Genomic DNA, 21,610 nt, shown 5'->3' with positions numbered 1-21,610 from the left:
GACACTGTGGGAGCTGGAGAAGAAATTGCAGGCACACTGGGTGAGATTTATGAATCATTATTAGGCATGGGTGAGGTGGTGGAAGTAAGAGCAATGTTGTGGCTCTATTTAATGAAGGGCTCCAAGAATAAGCCTAGCAAACTATGCCAAATAGGAGGAATTTTTACCATACAGATAGTAATGAGTATTTAACTTCATTGTTGGAATACAAAAATCATTTACACGTTTGTCCTCTAGTTAGCATGCCACCAAGCAACAGAATCACTTAACTTCATAGTCTTGAATATATCTCTTAATCTTCACAGCCTTGTGGCACTTGTCAATGCTCTTCATCATTCTAACGACTCATCTTGGGCAGCTTTTAGGTATATTTATACAATGTCTTTTCAATCAATTTAATATTTTCCTATGATGGACATTACAGTTTTCTAAAAATCAACTTAGGTGTAAAATTAAAACATGATCTAAATCTGAAACAAATATGGCCAATACAAACCTAAGGATATCGAACTTAATCTAATTCCAAGAGGTGTAGCTGAGTCCTGCTGGCCTTGGGTTTGTAGCCAGACTCTACAATATTGTGCCTACCCTAGTGAGTTGGTCATGGCTGCAATTACCCTATAACTGGTCTCTGAACAAGACTATTGCGATTAGATCGCTTCCTCCTGTCATCCTCTGTTTAACTCATGTCCAGCTCCATCTGCAGCCTGATTACATTTGGTAAGTTTCAAAATGATAATGGGAAACTACCAATAAACACTGGCCATTTCCTTTGCATGAAATTTCTTCCATAAGTTAAAGTTTCAAAAACACTGTCAAGAATGTCCAAAATATTAGAAGCCCTTCCCTTAATTTAGCTAGACCCTTTCAACATTTAATGGAGACTAGACCAAGTGCAGACCCGTTGGGTCTGCTCCCCCAACGCAGCTGTTCCCTACCCGTAGCCCCCACGGGAGACGTGGTCCTCCAAATCAAGCGGCTCAGGAATCAGCAGTGCGGCTGTTTTTAAATGTCGTCTTTGAGGCGAGATGCGGGCGCCAGCAGCCGTTATGGTCGCTGGCCAGCAAGAGGCGACAAAATTAGTGAGTGGTGGGTGAGGAGAAGCATTTGATTAAAAATGTGTACCACGAAATTTAATAAGGAGTGGACACTTGGAATAAGTGAAATCTCTACAGAAATGGAAAAAATCAGGGCAGCATCTATGGGTGAGAAGGCAGTTTATTTTTGAAATATTGGGGGGGAGGGGAGAAGGATTTGATTAAAAATGTGTGCATAAACACGACGAAATGTAATCAGGAGTGGATACTTTGAAAGAAAAGTGAAATCTCTACCGAAATAGAAAAGATCTCGGCGACTCTCCGTCTGGATTCAGCGTGGCAAGGAATCAAAGGAAGAAAGGCAGCCGGCAGCCGTACATGTAAATGGATCCATTCCGATTGGACATCTGCGAGCATTGGGCATTCCGATTGGACATCTACGAGCATTGGGCATTATGACATCACACGATGGAATGAATCAAAAGGCAGAAAGGTAGCCGGACGGACGCCATGCGGCAGCCACACAGTTTTAATATATAATAGAAAATAGATATCTTAAGGGTGGATATTAAGGGCAGATCATCTTAAGGTTTATGAAGGTAGGTAAATCTCACAGGCCTGACCTGATATACCTGAGGACACCGTGGGAAGCTAGAGATGAAATTGCAGGCACCCAGGCTGAGATATAGTATTATCTTTAGATATGGGTGAGGTGCCAGAGGACTGGAGGGTGGCTAATGTTGTGCTGCTATTTAAGAAGGGCTACAGTGAAAAGCTTGGGAACTAGAAATCATGAGCTGAACATCAGTGGTAGTCAAGTTACTAGAGAGAATTTTTATATATGTGTTGGATAGACTGGGCTGATTAGGGATAGCATGGTTTTGTGCGTGGTACGTCACGTCTTACGAATTTTGTTGAGTTATTTGAAGAAGTAACCAAAAATATTGATGCGGACAAAGCCATAGATATTGTTTATATAAACGATTCAGCAAAGATTTTAATGGTTCCACATGGTAGATTGCTCTGGAAGGTTAGATTGCATAGGATCTAGGGAGAGCTAGCGGACTGGATGGAAAATTGGCTTCTAGAAGGAAACAGAGGGTGGAAGTGGCAGATTGTTTAACGGACTGGAAGCCTGTGACTAATATATAACCATATAACCATATAACAATTACAGCACAGAAACAGGCCATCTCGGCCCTACAAGTCCGTGCCGAACAATTATTTTCCCCTAGTCCCATCTACCTGCACTCAGACCATAACCTTCCATTCCTTTCCCATCCATATACCTATCCAATTTATTTTTAAACGCTAAAATCGAACCTGCCTCCACCACTTCCACTGGAAGCTCATCCCACACAGCTACCACTCTGAGTAAAGAAATTCCCCCTCATGTTACCCCTAAACTTCGGTCCCTTAATTCAGAAGTCATGTACTCTTGTTTGAATCTTCCCTACACTCAATGGGAAAAGCTTGTCCACGTCAACTCTGTCTATCCCTCTCACCATTTTAAAGACCTCTATCAAGTCCCCCCTTAACCTTCTGCGCTCCAGAGAATAAAGACCTAACATTCAATCTTTCTTTGTAACTTAGCTGCTGAAACCCAGGCAACATTCTAGTAAATCTCCTCTGTACTCTCACTATTTTGTTGACATCCTTCCTATAATTGGGCGACCAAAATTGTACACCATACTCCAGAATTTGTCTCACCAATGCCTTGTACAATTTTAACATTACATCTCAACTTCTATACTCAATGCTCTGATTTATAAAGGCTAGCATACCAAAAGTTTTCTTTACCACCCTATCTACACGAGGTTCCACCTTCAGGGAACTGTGCACAGTTATTCCTAGATCCCTCTGTTCAACTGCATTCCTCAATTCCCTACCATTTACCATGTACGTCCTATTTTGATTTGTCCTGCCAAGATGTAGCACCTCACACTTATCAGCATTAAACTCCATCTGCCATCTTTCAGCCCATTCTTCCAAATGGCCTAAATCTCTCTGTAGACTTTGGAAATCTACTTCATTATCCACAACACCCCCTATCTTGGTATCATCTGCATACTTACTAATCCAATTTACCACACCTTCATCCAGATCATTGATGTACATGACAAACAACAGTGGACCCAACACAGATCCCTGAGGCACCCCACTAGTCACCTGCCTCCAACCTGACAAACAACCATCCACCATTACTCTCTGGCGTCTCCCATTCAGCCACTGTTGAATCCATCTTGCTACTCCTGCATTTATACCCAACAATTTCGTAACCAACCTTCCATGAGGAACCTTGTCAAACGCCTTACTAAAGTCCATATAGAAAATATCCACTGCTTTACCCTCATCAATTTCCCTAGTAACCTCTTCAAAAAAATTCAAGAAGATTAGTCAAACATGACCTTCCAGGCACAAATCCATGTTTACTGTTCCTAATCAGACCCTGTTTATCCAGGTGCTTATATATATTACCTCTACGTATCTTTTCCATTAATTTGCCCACCACTGAAGTCAAACTAACAGGTCTATAATTGCTAGGTTTACTCTTAGAACCCTTTTTAAACAATGGAACAACATGCGCAGTACGCCAATCCTCCGGCACTATTCCCGTTTCTAATGACATTTGAAATACTTCTGTCATAGCCTCTGCTAGATCATGAGGCCAATAGATGGGGTGAATGCACACACTCTTTAACCTTGTCAGTGAATCAAGAACCCGAGGACAAAGGGTTAAGGCGAGAGGGGTAAGATGGGACACTTTTTCACACAGAGGGTGAGGGTATATGGAATGAGCTGCCAGAGGAGGTAGTTGAAGAACGTACTATAATGACATTTAAGAGACCAAACGCTTCAGTAACTCAGCGAATCAGACAGCATCTCTGGAGAGAAGGAATAGGTGATGTTTTGGGTTGAGACTCTTCTTCAGACTGAGAGTCAGGGGAAAGGGAAACGAGTGATATAAATGGCGATATAATGACATTTGGACAGGTACATTATTGAGAAAGGGCCAAATGGAGGTAGATGGGACTAGTGTAGATGGGACATGTTGGTCGGCGTGGGCAAGTTGGGCTGAAGGATCTGTTTTCCATGCTTTATGCTCTATTCTTATAACATCCAGGATTTACAAGGCCATCACAGCTGGAATGTTTGCTCTGCAGATTACTCATTAATGTCTGCACATTCTGGAGCAGTTGCAGGATGAAACTGTAGGCCTCTCTCACCTTGGGCTAATCCTCTTCGCTACCACGATAATATCACTCAGCCTGGCTGGAGATTTGATCTTCGCACCCGATCCCATCGTCATGGCAACGAGTTTCTCAGTTAGAGTGTGACATATCTGTAAAATGAAATATAAGTCCATCAAGATCATCAGCGGGCTTTCTTGAACCACTACAATGATTAAAAAAACAAAGTTAGCCTCTGCTGGGTCTGTGCATTTCAAACTAAGAAGGGTTTTGGCCCGAAACGTTACCTATTTCCTTCGCTCCATAGATGCTGCTGCACCCACTGAGTTTCTCCAGCATTTTCGTGTACCTTCAATTTTCCAGCATCTGCAGTTCCTTCTTAAACACTCAAACTAAGTGCTGTTGGGTGTTCATTCCTCCAAGCCTTCTGCCTACTAACTGCACCGTGTTCCAGGACAGCTTTCCTCCTCGTCATTGGAGTCAGGGATCTTTAGCAACCTTCCAACCCCTATTCACACGGCAAGCATGCCTTAGCTGCTTTATAGCCAGAGTCAACAGATCAATGAAGATGACATCTGTCCTGATGAAGATGATACCCCCACACTGTGTAAGCTTCTGTGGTTGGATTATCTTGGTCCTACAGTTGCTAGTACAATGGCACAACAGTAGTGTTGCTGCCTTAGACCCAGGTTGCATCTCAACTACGGTGCTGTCTGTACGGAGTTTGCATATTCTCCCCGTGACCACATGGGGTTTTCCGGGTGTTCAGGTTTCCTCCCACATTCCAAAGAATGTGTAGGTTTGTGGGCTAATTGGCTTCGGTAATAATTGTAACGTCCCTGGTGTTCAGAATAGTGTTAGTGTACGGGGATCGCTGGAGACCCTTCTTCCGATTAGTTAGGGGAAAGGAAAATGAGAGATATAGACAGTGATGTGTAAGAGAACAGGAGGAATCACAGAGGAGGAACAGCGAGAGAGGATGTTGCAGAACTCTCGTCTGTGAGACGAAGAGAACTTCTTCAAAGTAGACATACCTTGAAGAGATTTGGCAGTGAAGCAGAAGAAATGTGTAAGAAGCAACTGTAGATGCTATCTTCGGTTTAAACCAGCTTCTGCATTTCCTTCTTGCAGAGTAGGAATAAACGGGCCCTTTACATTCTCGAAGGGATAATGAGTGGAGTATCGTGGGCCTTAGTTCTAAACCAGCAATTGTTCATTATTTTCATTACGGACTTGGAGGGAGGTAAGAATTAAAAATTTGCTGATGGTACAGAAATATATGGAAGGACATGTGATTCTGCAGTGGGATAGACTGAGTGAGTGGACAAGTAATGTTTCATCTTGGAAAGTGTGAAGTCAGGAACAATGAGAAATCAAAAGACAGATTATCATCTGTGGAGAGTAAAGTGAGTGAAGTACAGGGGGATCGAGACCCTACTTATAGAAACATATAAAATGATAAAAGGACTGGACAAGCTAGATGCAGGAAAAATGTTCCCAATTTTGGGCGAGTCCAGAACCAGGGGCCACAGTCTTAGAATAAAGGGGAGGTCATTTAAGACTGAGGTGAGAAAAAACTTTTTCACCCAGAGAGTTGTCAATTTATGGAGTTCCCTGCCACAGAGGGCAGTGCAGCGCAGAGGGAGAACAAGGAGGGAAGAGACAGAGACTAAGACTTTTGCCTCCATCACAGTGAGGAGGTGCTTGGTGAACTCACTGTGGTGGATGTTAATTTGTGTTTATTGTATGTTTTGTTATTTATTGTTACTGTGTATGACTGCAGGCAACGTAATTTCGTTCAGACCGAAAGGTCTGAATGACAATAAAGGAATCAAATTCAAATTCAAAAATTCAAATTCAGTGGAGGCCAAATCACTGGATGGATTTAAGAGAGAGTTAGATAGAGCTCTAGGGGCTAGTGGAGTCAAGGGATATGGGGAGGAGGCAGGCACGGGTTATTGTTAGGGGACGATCAACCATGATCACAATGAATGGCGGTGCTGGCTCGAAGGGCCGAATGGCCTCCTCCTGAACCTATTTTCTATGTTTCTATGAGATGTTCTCATGCATGAATCAGGAAAGGCTAAGAGGCAGGTGCAACAAGTAGTTAAGAAGGTGTGACATTTTGATCTTCATTGCAATGGGACTAGAAAGTTTGGTTGGAGATGTACAGGGTTCATAAATTCATAAATGATAACATATAACATATAACAATTACAGCACGGAAACAGGCCATCTCGACCCTTCTAGTCCGTGCCGAACACGTATTCTCCCCTAGTCCCATGTACCTGCGTTCAGACCATAACCCTCCATTCCCTTCCCGTCCATATAACTATCCAATTTATTTTTTTATTTTTGCATAGATGCAGAATTAGGGCATTCTGCCCAGCACTCCACTCCACCATTCAATCATGGTTGATCTATCAACCCCATTCTCCTGCCTTCTCCCCGTAACCACTGACACCTGCACTAATCAAGAATCTATCAATCTCTGCCTGAAAAATATCCATTGATGGCCTCCACAACCATCTGTGGCAATGAATTGTTGGCGATGCCTCTCCTGGAATACTGCCTAGTTTTGGTTGCCCTATCTAAAATATAAAGATATCATAACTTTGTAGTCTCGACATAGGATCTTCACCAGGCTAATTCATGGGAGGAGAGGTCGGCCTCAAAGAGCAACTAAATAATTTAGGCCTGTATTCCTTGGACATTAGAAGGATGTGGATTACCTTATTCCAACCATCCTAAGGTAGACAAAAATGCTGGAGAAACTCAGAGGGTGAGGCAGCATCTATGGAGCGAAGGAATAGGTGACGTTTCGGGTCATGGCACTTCTTCAGACTGTTTTCAGACTTTTTACCAACCATCCTTATGCCCCTGTCCTATTTAGGAAACCTCTGGAGACTTTGCGCCCCATCCAAGGTTTCCGTGCGGATCCCGGAGGTTACAGGTGGTTGCAGGTAATGGAAGCAGGTAGGGAGACTGACAAAAACTTCCGGGGACCGCACAGAAACCTTGGGTGGGGCACGAAGTCTCCAGAGGTTTCTGTTCAGGTTTCCTAAGTGGGACAGGGGCATAAGGGGCTTTGACAGGGTAGATGTTGAGTTGTTTTCATGAATGGGACAATCTTGGAGAAGGGGACATGGTCAATTGAAATGTCCTTCTGCAGAGAGGAGTCTGTCTCTGGAATTCTCTGCCCTGGTGGGTTGTGGAAGCTCGATCAATGGAAATGTTCACAGTGGAGGTGGGTGGTCATTTGATAGGTCACGGAAAAGATGGGCATGGGGAAATAGCACAGAAGCGGAGTTGAGTCAGCACAGAGTAACCAGGATCACGTTAAATGGCAGACAAGGCCTGAAAGACCAGAGGCTTATTCCTGTTGTCTTGTTCTTGTACTATTGTGCAGCACACTGATTCCCTGTTACACAGTTTCCTTTGAATACTGTACAGTGTGAGGCAGATGATGCAGCATCAAAGACTAGCTGGAGCAGGGGAAGAAGGAGTGCACAGATAGATACCTTAATGGTTCCGATGGGGCATAACTCACGGTACCACACCAAGGTTAGAAACATAAAAACATACCTTCGCCAAAAGGCAATGAGAACATAGGACCTAGATTTCCTAAACGCTCAAGGCCAAACAAAAAGCTCAGTGCATCCACTTTATTTCCCCTGCTCTCCCTATGCCCATTAACCATCATTAACGTTGCCAATGTGTCCATTCTTATTAAGTATAGAAACATAGAGAATAGGTGCAGGAGTAGGCCATTTGGCCCTTCGAGCCTGCACCGCCATTCAATATGATCATGGCTGATCATCTAAAATCAGTACCCCGATCCTGCTTTTTCCCCATATCCCTTAATTCCTTTATCCCTAAGGGCTAAATCTAACTCTCTCTTGAAAACATACAATGAATTGGCCTCCACTGCCTTCTGCGGCAGAGAATTCCACAGATTCACAGACGTTTTTCCTCATCTCTGTCCTAAATTGCCTACCCTTATTCTTAAACTGTGACCCCTGGTTCTGGACTCCCCTAAGATTTAACCTGCATCTAGCCTGTCCAATCCGTTAAGAATTTTACATGTTTCTATAAGATCCCCTTACCGTGAAGGTAGGTGAGAAGCAGCAGCCAGAAGCAGTGAGAGCTAGTATAAGCTGAAAGAAGGTGAGTCAGAGGGAACAAAGATTTAAAAAGAGCGGCAAAGGCCCAGGTTTGAGTAATTTACAAATTAGCCCTAAAGTAGTTGATTAGGTAGCAGGTAATAATAAGCGCAGCTGCAGCAGAGTGGCCTTGTTGAGGTGAAGTGCCTTGGTGAGCTAAGTGTGAGTCTTTGGCTCGAGTGCCTTTGGCGAGGAGGCTGAGGTGAGGAGACTACGGTCAGAGGTGGAGAAGGTGAGAAGCTCAACCCATTGGGATTTATCTACTGAAATAATGACAGATGGGGTGGGAGATTGCAACCTTCACGTGATCCGCCCTGTTTCAACGTATGCAATGAACCTGGCGTGCACAATCAAATCAGATCAAATAGAACAAGTTGTCCTCCAACTTTAGGCTGTGTCACACCATACGCTGCAGTGTGACTCCTGCAGGATGTGGGAAGTCAGGGACTCTGCTGGTGCCTCTGACAACTACACTTGTACAAATTGTGTCCAGGTGCAGCTCCTGAAGGACCGTGTTAGGGAACTGGAGCAGCAGCTAGATGATCTCAGGACCATCCGGGAAAATGAGAGCTTCTTGGACAGGATCTACAATTACATTGTTACACCAAGGATACAGGAAGGTGGGTGACAATGAGGAAGGGAAGTAAGCGTGGAGTGCAGGAGACCCCAGTGGCTGTAACTGTTGAAAACAGGTACACCCTCTTGGAAGCTGTCGGAACGGACGACACTTCCAGTGCAATCAAGACTGGGAAAATCAGGTTGTTACTGGACCCCAAGAAAGGGAGTTTATAGAGTGCCTCCGAAATGGATTCTTAGAGCCGCTTGTACTGGAGCCTACCAGAGAGAAGGCAATTCTGGATTTAGTGTTGTGTAATGAACCCGATCTGATAAGGGAACTTATTATAATATGATAAATTTTAATCTGCAATTTGAGAGGGAGAAGGTAAAATCAGAAGTATATTGCAGTTGAACAAATGGAATTGTGGGGGCATGAGGGAGGAGCTGGCCTTAGTTGACTGCAAAGGGACCCCAGCAGGGATGACGGTGGAACAGCAATGGCAGGAATTTCTGCAAATAATCCAGGAGATGCAGGATCATTTCATTCCAAACAGGATTCTGAAAGGAGTAAGAGGTAACTGTGGCTGACAAGGGAAGTCGAGGACATTATAGAACTAAAAGAGAAGACGTATAACGTGGCAAAGATGAGCGGGAAGCCAGAGGATTGGGCAACTTTTAAACAACAACAGAAGGCAACTAAAAAGGCAATACGGGGAGAAAAGATGAAGTACAAAGGTAAGCTAGCCAAGAATATAAAGGAGGATACTAAAAGTTTCTTTAGATTTGTGCAAAAGAAAAGATTAGTTATTACAAATGTGGGTCCCTAAAAGACAGAACCAGGTGAATTTATTATGGGGAACAAGGAAATGGCAGAAATGGAAAGTTGAACAGGTACTTTGGTTCCGTCTTCACTAAGGAAGGCACAAACAATCTCCCAAATGTACTAGGGTTCAGAGGATCTAGGGTGACGGAGGAACTGAAGGAAATTAACATTAGTGAGGAAATGGTGTTGGGTAGCTTGATGGGACTGAAGGGTGATAAATCCTCAGGGCCCGATGATCTGCATCCCAGGGTACTTAAGGAAGTGGCGCTAGAAATCGTGGACACATTGGTGATCATTTTCCAATATTCTATAGATTCAGGATCAGTTCCTGTGGATTGGAGGGCAGCTAATGTTATCCCACTTTTTAAGAAAGGAGGGAGAGAGAAAGCAGGGACTAGTGGGGTGCCGCAAGGCTCGGTGCTGGGACCGCAGCTATATACAATATATATTAATGATTTAGATGAAGGCAGGATTTTGAATGATCACCTTGAAAGGCTGAATGGCCTACTGTACCTATTGTTTATGTATCAGTAAGTTTGGGACAGGGTGGGTCAGGGTCATTAGTCACTGAGTTTGCTGGAAGGATTGAAGAGTGGGTTGGGAACCTTAGGACAGAGGCATTGCCTTTCTAGTATCCTACTACAGTGGTAGCTCAGGAATGCCCATGTTCAGGCAATCTCTGGACCATTGTGATTTACATCCCCTGCAATGAGATAGTTGGATAGGAATTACATCTCTACTGCCAATGTTGGAAATCATGTTGAGCAATGCAGTCGGGGAGTGCCTGCTCAAAGGTCTGGAGGGATTTGAGATAATCTGCGAGTCGTCATTACAAAATATTTTCAATTGCATAGTGTTGACACCAATAGTATTTGAATTTTGTAGCCCGAAGGGTAAAGTTTCCAAAAAATAAATAAATGTCTCTTAGTAATATAAACTTTGACACTTCATTTTGCTTCCCAATGAATGCTAACACAATTCTTACCTTGAGAATCTCAATGCAATGTGACACCAAACCCCTGGAAAATAGAAGTTTACCTCAGTTACACATGTTCATCAATACCCCAGATATCCTTCAATCGCAAAGTTCCCACAGTTACATACAGATGTTATGGAAGTGCAAAATAAAAACAGAAGCAAGATAATTCTAGAACATGGAACAGTGCAACACATGAACAGGCCTCTCGGTCTACAATGTATGTGCCAAATATGATGCTGTGAAAGGCACCTCTCTGCTACAGTTTTACAGTGTAAATGGTAGGGAATTGAAGAATACAGTTGAACAGAGGGATCAGGGAATAACCGTGCATAGTTCCTTGAAGGTGGAATCCCATTTAGATAGGGTGGTAGAGAAAGCTTTTGGTATGCTAGCCTTTATAAATCAGAGCATTGAGTATAGAAGCTGGGATGTAATGTTAAAATTGTACAAGGCATTGGTGAGACCAAATCTGGAGTATGGTATACAATTTTGGTTGCCCAATTATAGGAAGGATGTCAACAAAATAGAGAGAGTACAGAGGAGATTTACTAGAATGTTGCCTGGGTTTCAACAACTAAGTTACAGAAATAGGTTGAATACGTTAGGTCTTTATTCTCTGGAGCGCAGAAGGTTAAGGGGGGGGACTTGATAGAGGTCTTTAAAATGATGAGATGGATAGACAGAGTTGATGTGGACAAGCCTTTGAGAATAGGGAAGATTCAAACAAGAGGATATGACTTCAGTGGAAGTGGTGGCGGCATGTTCATTGGTATCATTTAAAAATAAATTGGATAGGCATATGGATGAGAAGAGAATGGAGGGTTATGGTATGAGTGCAGGCAGGTGGGACTAAAGGAAAAAAAAGTTGTTCGGCACGGACTTGTAGAGCCGAGATGGCTTGTTTCCGTGCTGTAATTGTTATATGGTTATATGGTGTAGAGTTTAATTTATTGTCACATATATCAATGTACAGTGAAAAGCTTTTGTTGCTTGCTAACCAGTCAGCGGAAAGACAATATCTTTGATTGCTTTACTGGCTTTCTATTGCACTAAACAGATTCAGATTCAGATCCGATTCAGATTCAATTTTAATTGTCATTGTCAATGTACAGTACAGAGACAACGAAATGCATTTAGCATCGTTATTCACGTTATTCCCTTTATCATGTATCTGTACACTGTGGATGGCTTGATTATAATCATGTATTGTCTTTCTGCTGACTGGTTAGCACACAGCAAAAGCTTTTCACTGTATCTCAGTACACGTCACAATAAACTAAACTTACAACAATACATGATTACAATTGAGCCATTCACAGCGTGCAGATAGATACATGATAAAGGGAATAACACGAATAATGTTTACACATACTGAACCTATATATAGAAACGTAGAAAATAGGTACAGGAGGAGGTCATTCGGCCCTTCAATCCAACACATGGCTGATCGTCCCTTATCAATAACCTGTGCCTGCCTTCTCCCCATATCCCATGACTCCACTAGCCCCTTGAGCTCTATCTCTCTCTTAAATCCATCCAGTGACTTGGCCTCCACTACCCTCTGTGGCACGGAATTCCATAAATTCATAACTCTGGGTGAAAAAGTTTTTTCTCACCTCAGTCTTAAATAACCTCCCCTTTATTCTAAGACTGTGGCCCCTGGTTCTGGACTCGCCCAACATTGGGAACATTTCTCCTGCATCTAACTTGTCCAGTCCTTTTAGAATTTTATATGTTTCTATAAGATCCTCCCTCATCCTTCTAAACGTCAGTGAATACAAGCCTAGTCTTTTCAATCTTTCCTCATATGACAGTCCCGCCATCCCAGGGATCAATCTCGTGAACCTACACTGCACTGCCTCAATCACAAGGATGTCCTTCCTCAAATTAGGAGAACATGACTGTACACAATACTCCAGATGTGGTCTCACCAGAGCCGTATACAACTGCAGAAGAACCTCTTTACTCCTATACTGAAATCCTATTGTTATGAAGGCCAACATTCCATTAGCTTTCTTCACTGCTTGCTGTACCTGTAAGCCAATTGTCAGTGACCGTTGTACAAGGACCCCCAGGTCTCGCTGCACCTCCCCCTTACCTAACCTAACCTAACCCCATTGAGATAATAATCTGCCCCCTTGTCTTTGCCGCCAAAGTGGATAACCTCACATTTATCAAATGCAGTTTCATACCATTTCAAGCAAGGTGAAACCACCATAAAACCACACAAAACACCACACACAGTTCAGTAGACATTCAGTGTGTTCAGTTGATTCACAGCTCAGAGTTGTGACCTCTCCCTCCCCCATCATACAGAGACTGAGCCACACCCACACTTCCGGGTTTTATAATCCCTCCCCCTTCCACCGGAAAAGGTGTGGCCTTCATGGTGTGATTGACAGGAGAGAGATTCTCAACATTTTTTAAACACTAACAACCATTAGCAGTGCATTTTTACTTCATTAGCAATTCATTTTTACTTCATTAGCAGTGCATTTTTACTTCATTAGCTGTGCATTTTTACTTCATTAGCAGTGGGTTCGTGGGGTGGCAGCTCAGTCCCTCAAGCCTGATGTGCTGGCAGCTCACTCACGGCTGGTGGGCTGGCAGTTGACTCACGGCTATTCCTTGAAATTCCATTTCAAGCAGAGTGCAAGGCCACCAAATTCAAATTCATTTTTCTACCACTTCAAGTAGGGTGCAAGGCCACCAAATTCAGGTTCAGTTTCCCACCATTTCAAGCAGGGTGCAAGGCCACCAAATTCAAGTGCAGTTTCCAACCACTTCAAGCAGGTTGCAAGACTACCAAATTCAAGTTCAGTTTCATACCATTCAAGGAGGGTGCAAGGCCACCAAATTCAAATGCAGTTTCATACCATTTCATGCAGGGTGCAACAACACCACATTCAAATGCAGTTTCATAACATTTCATGCAGGGTGCAAGGCCACCATATTCAAATGCAGTTTCATACCATTTCAAGCAAGGTGAAACCACCATAAAACCCACACAAAACACCACACACAGTTCAGTAGACATTCAGTGTGTTCAGTTGATTCACAGCTCAGAGTTGTGACCTCTCCCTCCCCCATCATACAGAGACTGAGCCACACCCACACTTCCAGGTTTTATAATCCCTCCCCCTTCCACCGGAAAAGGTGTGGCCTTCTGGTGTGATTGACAGGAGAGAGATTCTCAACATTTTTTAAACACTAACAACCATTAGCAGTGCATTTTTACTTCATTAGCAGTGCGTTTTTACTTCATTAGCAGTGCGTTTTTACTTCAAACCAACCATATTTTCATTTTCAAACCACATTAAAGGCACTCACAGTTGAGTAGACATGTGTTCAGTGTTATTCAGAGCTCAGAGAGACGTGACGGAAAGACTGAGTGAGGCACACCACTTCCTGGTTTTATAGTCCCTCCCCCTCCCTCCAGCAGGGGCAACAGAGGGAATGGCAAATTATTTAGAAACATTAATATCTCTCTGATTTTTCATAGATGGGAAAAATCTTCCGGTCCCGGAAGGCGGAGAAGGGCTCTGAGCGAGGTGGCCAAAAATGACGGCCATAGGTGGCGCCGTTCTCTCGGAAATCGTAGCACAGCGAGCCAAAATCGGTCAAGACCAGACTTTTAGTAATATAGATAGATACTGCACCTGCCACGCATCTGCCCAGTCACTCAACCTGTCCAGGTCACCCTGCAACCTCCTAACATGCTCTTCACAGTTCACACTGCCACTCAGTTTTGTGTCATCCGCAAACTTGCTAGTGTTGCCGCAAATTCCCTCTTCCAAATCATTAATATATATGGTAAACAGTTGCGGCCCCAACACCGAGTCTTGCGGCACTCCACTCACCACTGCCTGTCCATGCCCCTCCATTCCCTGCGTATCCCTGTGCCTAACCAAAATTATATTTGCTTCCATCATCACACCCAGCAGCACGGTCCAGGCACCACCATTCCCTGTGTATAAAAAACATGCCTCGCACATCTACCATACATTTTACTCCTCTCAACTTAAGACTGTGGCTTCCAGTATTTGATATTTCCATCCTGGGGAAATAGGTTCTGACTGTCTATCCTATCTATGTCTCTCATAATACCTTGACTGATGAAGGCTAAAGCACACAAAAAAACCTTCTTGACCATCCTATCTACCTGTGACGCCACTTTCATGGAACTATGTACCTGTACTACTGGATCCCTCAGCTTTACAATACACTGCAGTGATCTGCCATTCGGTCAAGATCCTGCCGTGCTTTGATTCCCACAAAGCCAGCACTTTGCACTTATCTGCGTTAAACTCCATTAACCATTTGCCCAACTAAACAAGATGCTGCTCTAAGTTTGTATAACCATCTTCACTGTCTGTGATACCACCCACCTGAAAGTCATCTGCAAACTTACTATCATGCCTTGTACATTCTCATCCATATAAGGAGATAAGAGAAGAACTGCATACTTGTCTGTCATCCATCATTAATCCACATGTCCAAGTGGTTTATGTCAAGAGTGTTTTGGATCTGCATTGACTGCGATCATGCAGGACACACAGGATTCACTTTCCTCTCAGCGAGGTGCTGACAACAGCCTGTGAGAATGACTTGGCATTATGTTTAAGCAATATTGATCAGGGGAAACCACAGTAAAAGCCACAAGATACAGTGTCTGATCATTTGTGAACAATGATGGTTTTGCATCCGGCTCACAATTAATACACTGAATAGTGGAATTACATAACCAGGAGATATACTGCCTCTTATTGGGAGTATGTACTGACTGTGTAGCAGGAGTCAGGGTTCAGATCAGGAACATGGGTAGGTTGGAAGAAAGCAGAGGGTGATGGTGATGGTGGAAGGGTGTTTTTCAGACTGGAGGCCTGTGACTAGTGATATGCCTTAGGGATCGGTGCTTGGTTTGCTGTTTGTGGTTTATATCGATGATTTGGATGAGAATGTACAAGGACCATGGATAGGTTTATGGTTAAAGTCAGGATTGTAGCCAGTGAAATCTGCAGTCCTGAAACAAACATGTTGAAACATACAAGCTGAACGTTACCATGTGCTGTTTACTGAGCAAGACATGAAGTTCTGAAGAAACCAAATGGGTCAAGCAGCATCTGTGGATGAAAGCACAGGCAATGTTCCTTGTCAGGATCCTTCTTCCTTCCACAAATGCTGCCTGGACCACTGACCTTCTCCAGCAATTTGTATTTTGTTCAAGACTCTAGCATCTTCAATTCTTTATGATTCCATCTTCTGTTTCCTACTGCCCTTTAAACTCGCCAATGCTATTCCTAAAAGTCACATTTTAAAAATGTGGGATATCTGGAAATTCTATTATGCTTTTATATAACACTTAAAATAAAAAGCAAAGTAAAAATGCATTGGCTGTATTTATTAGAGCAACATCCCATAGTTCTGGAACCAAAGTCCCAAAGTCAGCAATTTTACATCCCCAGAGAAACAGGTGGGATCTTAGCTTTGCTTTTCATCTGACAGACAACACCACTAAGAATGCAGACTTCTCTCCCCACCACACTGGACAGCTCACCAAGTCTTTGATGGTCTTTGGTTACAAACCCCTGTAGAAATGGATATGAATGGTGGGGTGTACACAGTATTTATTTGGTCATCGTCATTAGTTCATGAAATAAAATTCACTCATTGCTCTTCCAGACAACAAAAGGCCCCATATACATACGAGGCATCCTCGATCCACTCCTCATTTTCCAGGATTGCCTCAAAGTGAGGGTTTGTGATAACAACATCGTCCAATTCCAGTTCCGAGGGCTCGCTTTGGGTCTCCATCGCTCCAATGAGGTCCACTGTCGGTCTGTTGGAAAGATAAAACAGAAGTTCCAGCTTAACAACATCTTTCCTATATCAGGATCCAGCTGGAAAGGGTGCAGAGAAGATTTATGGGGATGTTGCCGGGACTCAAGGGCCTGAGTTATAGGGAGAGGTTGAGCAGGCTAGGACTTTATCCCTTGGAGCGCAGAAGGATGAGTGGTGATCTTATAGAGGTGTATAAAATCATGAGAGGAATAGATCGGGCAGATGCACAGAGTCCCTTGCCCAGAGTAGGGAAATCGAGAACCAGAGGACATAGGTTTAAGGTGAGGGGGGAAACATTTAATAGGAGCCTGAGGGCTAACTATTTCATGCAAAAGGTAGTAGTTGTATGGAACGAGCTGTCGGAGGAAGCAGTTGAGGCAAGGACTATTGCAACTTTTAAGAAACACAGATGGGTATGTGGATAAGCGGTTTAGAGGGATATGGGCCAAACGCAGGCAGGCAGGACTAGTGTAGATGGGACATGTTGGTCAGTATGGGTAAGTTGGGCCAAAGGGCCTGTTTCCATGCAGCAAGTCTATGGTTCTAAGACTCCAAGTCACAAGTTGACACATCAGGTTCAGCACCGAAGTTTAAATTCCAATTGGAATATTTTGGAGTACCAAGAAACCAAGAACCAAGAAGTCCGTGACAATAAATTGGTGTTTTGGAGCGAACAAGTATCAATAAATAGTCTTCAGTCTGAAGGAGGGTCTCGACCAAAAACGTCGCCCATTCCTTCTCTCCAGAGATACTGCCTGGCCCACTGAGTTACTCAATCTTCGGTTTAAACCAGCATCTGCAGTTCCTTCCTACACAATAAATAGTCTTTGATAAGGTCACTGATGTCAATCAGGCTGGAAGCAGGTTGCTGTAATTGACCTTGGAGTTTCTGATGAACAAAGGGGAAATTGAGAACAACTCAAACCTTGGCCATTCCCAGTAACATCCGGTTACAAAACTCTGAATCTTGCGGAAAGGGACTAAATTGGAGTAAGACAAATTACAAATTTATTAGACATGAGCTTTGGGGGGAGTGATTGATAGAGTAAAGATCAAGGCATATGATCTGCTTGCCTTAATAGGTGAGGGCATTGAGCATAAGGGACAGAAAGTCACACTGTAGCTTTAATAGGACTTTTGTTAGAGGACTTTTGCATTTAGAGTGCAGCTCCAGTCACCCCATTACAGGAAGAGAGTGGAGAGAGTGCAGATTGCTAGAATCATGTCTGGATTAGAGGCTATTTGCTACGAGGCGTGCTGCTAGTTCCACTGTTCATATCCCTTCGTTATTGCCCCTTCCACAGCCAACAATGGGCCATTGTGGGCTCCACCTTTCCTTGGTCATCCATGCCACCTCTGATTTGTTCTGTACCTTTTCATACCTCTAGTTTCCCTGTCCCCTGAATCTCAGTCTGAAGAAGGGTCTCGACCTGAATCCTCACCTATTCTTTTGCTTTTTCACCGGAGATGCTGCCTGAGCCACATTCATCATTACTCCAGCATTTTTGGGGATATATGTTCAATTCTGGTCATCCTACTATAGGAAAAATGTTATTAAACTGGAATGAATGCAGAGATAGTAGACACAAAATGCTGGAGTAACTCAGCGGGTGAAGCAGTATCTATGGAGAGAAGGAATTGGCGACGTTTTGGATCGAGATCCTTCTTCAGACTGATGTCAGGGGAGGGGGCGGGACATGGAAAGAATGTAGGTGGAAACAGTAAGACTGGTGGGAGAACTGGGGAGGGTGAGGGGATGGCGAGAGAAAGCAAGGGCTACCTGAAGTTAGATAAGTCAACGTTCGTACCATAGGGGTGCAAACTACCCAAGCAAAATATGAGGTGCTATTACTCCAATTTGCGCTGGGCCTCACTCTGACAATGAATGAGACCCAAGACAGAAGATTTTGCTAGGATCTGAGGGCCTGAGCATATGGCTGGGCAACCCTGGACTTTATTCCTTGGAACACAGTAGGATGATCTTATATACTCCTGGAGTACTGCGTACAGTTTTGGTCTCCAAATCTGAGGAAGGACATTATTGCCATATAGTGAGTGCAGAGAAGGTTCACCAGACTGATTCCTGGGATGTCAGGACTGTCTTATGAAGAAAGACCGGATAGACTTGGTTTATACTCTCTAGAATTTAGGAGATTGAGAGGGGATCTTATAGAAACTTACAAAATTCTTAGGGGGTTGGACAGGCTAGATGCAGGACGATTGTTCCAGATGTTGGGGAAGTCCAGGACAAGGGGTCACAGCTTAAGGATAAGGGGGAAATCCTTTAAAACCGAGATGAGGAGAACATTTTTCACACAGAGAGTGGTGAATCTCTGGAACTCTCTGCCACAGAGGGTAGTTGAGGCCAGTTCATTGGCTATATTTAAGAGGGAGTTAGATGTGGCCCTTGTGGCCAAGGGGATCAGAGGGTATGGAGAGAAGGCAGGTACGGGATACTGAGTTGGATGATCAGCCATGATCATATTGAATGGCAGTGCAGGCTCGAAGGGCCGAATGGCCTACTCCTGCACCTATTTCTATGTTTCTATGTTTCTATAGGATCATGGGGTAAATAGATACGGTCTTTTAGCCAGAGTGGGCGAATCATGGAACAGAGGACATTAGCTTGTAAGAGTTTGAGTAGGAACCTAAGGTGCAACTTTTTCACACAAAGGGTGATGGGTGTATGGAAAAAGCTGCCAGAGGAGGTAGTTGAGGCAGGTACTAGACAACATTTAAAAGGCATATGAACAGGCATGTGCAAAGGAATGGATTAGAGGGATATGAGGTGGGCTAGTACAGATGGGGCTTCTTGGTCACCCTGGGCAAGTTAGGCCAAACAACCTGTTCCCATGCTGTATGACTCTAGACTCTATCATGTTGGACATGGATATTATGGGCCCAAGGGCCTGTTCCTGTGCTGCATTGATCAATGTTCTAAGTACTGGAGGAACTAAATGAGTTTGGTTGTATCTGTGGAAGGAAATGGACTATCGACCTGAAATATTGTTTGTGCAATTTGCTCCACAGATGTTGCCTCACCTGCTGAGTTCCTCCAGCACTTTGTTTTAGGTATCTTCATCTTAACTATCAAAGTCTGTTCTCTCCCCTATTATTCCATTTTACAATGTCCATTTACTCAAATTCATATCTGCCGGATCTACCCACAAGCAATTTTCATCTCCCTGTAATGAGAGATACCCCTCTGTTAGTCCTATTTGCCAGAATTTGACCCATATCCCTCCAAACTTTTCCTATCCATGTACATGTCCAGGTGTCCTTTAAATGCTGTTATGGTACCTGCCTCAGCTATTTCCTCGAGCAGCTCGTTCCATATACAACCATCCTCAAAGTGAAAGTTGCCCCTTATATTCCTATTATATTTTGTTCCTCTCACCTTAAAGTCTACTGGTTCTTGATTCCCATGCCTGGAGAAAAGTCTCTGTGCATCTATTCCAGTCATGATCTTGTGCGGCTGCATAAGATCAACCCTCAGTTTTGTGCGCACAGAGGAATAAAGTCTTAACCTGCCCAACCTCTCCTTATAGCTCAGGCCTTCGTGCCCTGGCAGTATCCTCATCAATCTTCTCTGAACTCTTTCCAGCTCAATTGCATCCTTCCTATTGCAGGGTGTCCAAAACTGAACACCTACTCCACATGTGGCCTCACAACAACTTCACTGTAACATCACATCTGAACTTCTATAGACACCAAAACTGGAGTAACTCAGAGGGTCTGGCAGCATCTCTGGAGAGAAGGAATGGGTGATGTTTTGGGTCGAGATCCTTCTTTAGACATAAGTCTTGTTCTCGACCTTTTCTCCAGAGATGCTGTCTGTCCTGCTGAGTTACTCCAGCTCTTTGTGTCTATCTTCGGTTTAAACCAGCATCTGCAGTTCCTTCCTACACATGAAATGTACTGCCAGCAATAGGCTAGTCATGCCTTGAGAATCCTGCACTGATTTCAGGGAGAGTCAAAATCAGCCCCTTTAAGTCTGATGCAAACTCCTGAGTTTCATTTGAAAGTTATACCTTTTATGAAAAATCCAAAAGTAACTTTTATTAAGGTGATTGTTGGTGCACAATTCCTTTATTGAAGCAAGATTTTTTTTACAGTTTGTTATCACAGTTGAAAACTTACATCGGATTACTGTCCATTCACAGAACTAGTCTATTATTTGACTCCATGACTCATTGCTCATGTCAAATATATACAAGGTGTTTGAGCAAACATTTGGCTAATCTTTAACCCGACTCACCCACGCCAAGCCTGGAGATGCGGGTTAGGCTATACACTAAACCTAATCTTATGTTAGGCTATACACATCAGCTTGAGATGTCACAGCCTCTTTGTGCACAAGCACATCAAATATTTCCTTTCATATAAAGCAGGCTCTTTAAACAATCTTTTGGCTGATATTCTGAAGCCACAAATTCGTTTTTTTTATAATTTAGTTTGCATTTTGTAAATGAGCAGAAATACTTATTAATATAATGAAATCCTCGAACTTCCATGAAACCGGCCCTTACTGATGGTGATTTCTTGGCTAGGCTGTTGATAATATCAGTAAGATTAGATCTATAATCTGTCGCAAGGATACGTTGGAGCTATGATTCTTCCAGTTACTGCACTCATATATAGACTACACACAGTTTGACATTACATTGATTCAGAATCTTTCACACACACGGGAGATGTTCTTACATGCTTCAATGTCAATGAACCTGTTTTAAACATAATTAGTATCACATGGGCAATGGAGCTCAGGCTATCTGGAATCCTTTTCTCTTAAAACATCAGAGATTGAGGGGAGACTTGATAGCAGTTTATACAATTAGGAGATGCATAGATAGGGTAGACAATCAGAACCTTTTCCCCCTATGTGGAAATGTCCAGCAGGTCATAGCTGTAAGGTGAGAGGTGGAAAGTTAAATGGAGATGTGTGAGGTCATTTTATTTTACACATAGGGAGTGGTGGGAGCCTGGAACACTTTGCCAGGGGTGGTGGTGGAGGCAGA

The 21,610-nt window shown here is 43.4% G+C and overlaps 1 protein-coding gene across 2 annotated transcripts in view; it reads right to left on the bottom strand.

The window, feature by feature from the left end:
* Positions 1 to 21,610, bottom strand: part of tmem98 (transmembrane protein 98) — a 75,779-nt gene that overhangs the window by 6,235 nt on the left and 47,934 nt on the right. For both annotated transcript variants that reach the window (XM_055657384.1, XM_055657385.1), the window contains exons 3-5: positions 16,459 to 16,590; positions 10,758 to 10,791; positions 4,265 to 4,380 (exon numbers count right to left, since the gene is read on the bottom strand). In XM_055657384.1, the coding sequence (XP_055513359.1) occupies positions 4,265 to 4,380; positions 10,758 to 10,791; positions 16,459 to 16,590 (282 nt within the window). The remainder of the gene's footprint in view (positions 1 to 4,264; positions 4,381 to 10,757; positions 10,792 to 16,458; positions 16,591 to 21,610) is intronic.

Source organism: Leucoraja erinacea, chromosome 27 (genome assembly GCF_028641065.1).
Source record: "Leucoraja erinacea ecotype New England chromosome 27, Leri_hhj_1, whole genome shotgun sequence".
Lineage (NCBI taxonomy): Eukaryota > Metazoa > Chordata > Chondrichthyes > Rajiformes > Rajidae > Leucoraja > Leucoraja erinaceus.
Note: the sequence above shows the minus strand (reverse complement) of the source record. Positions and strands in the feature narration are given on the sequence as shown.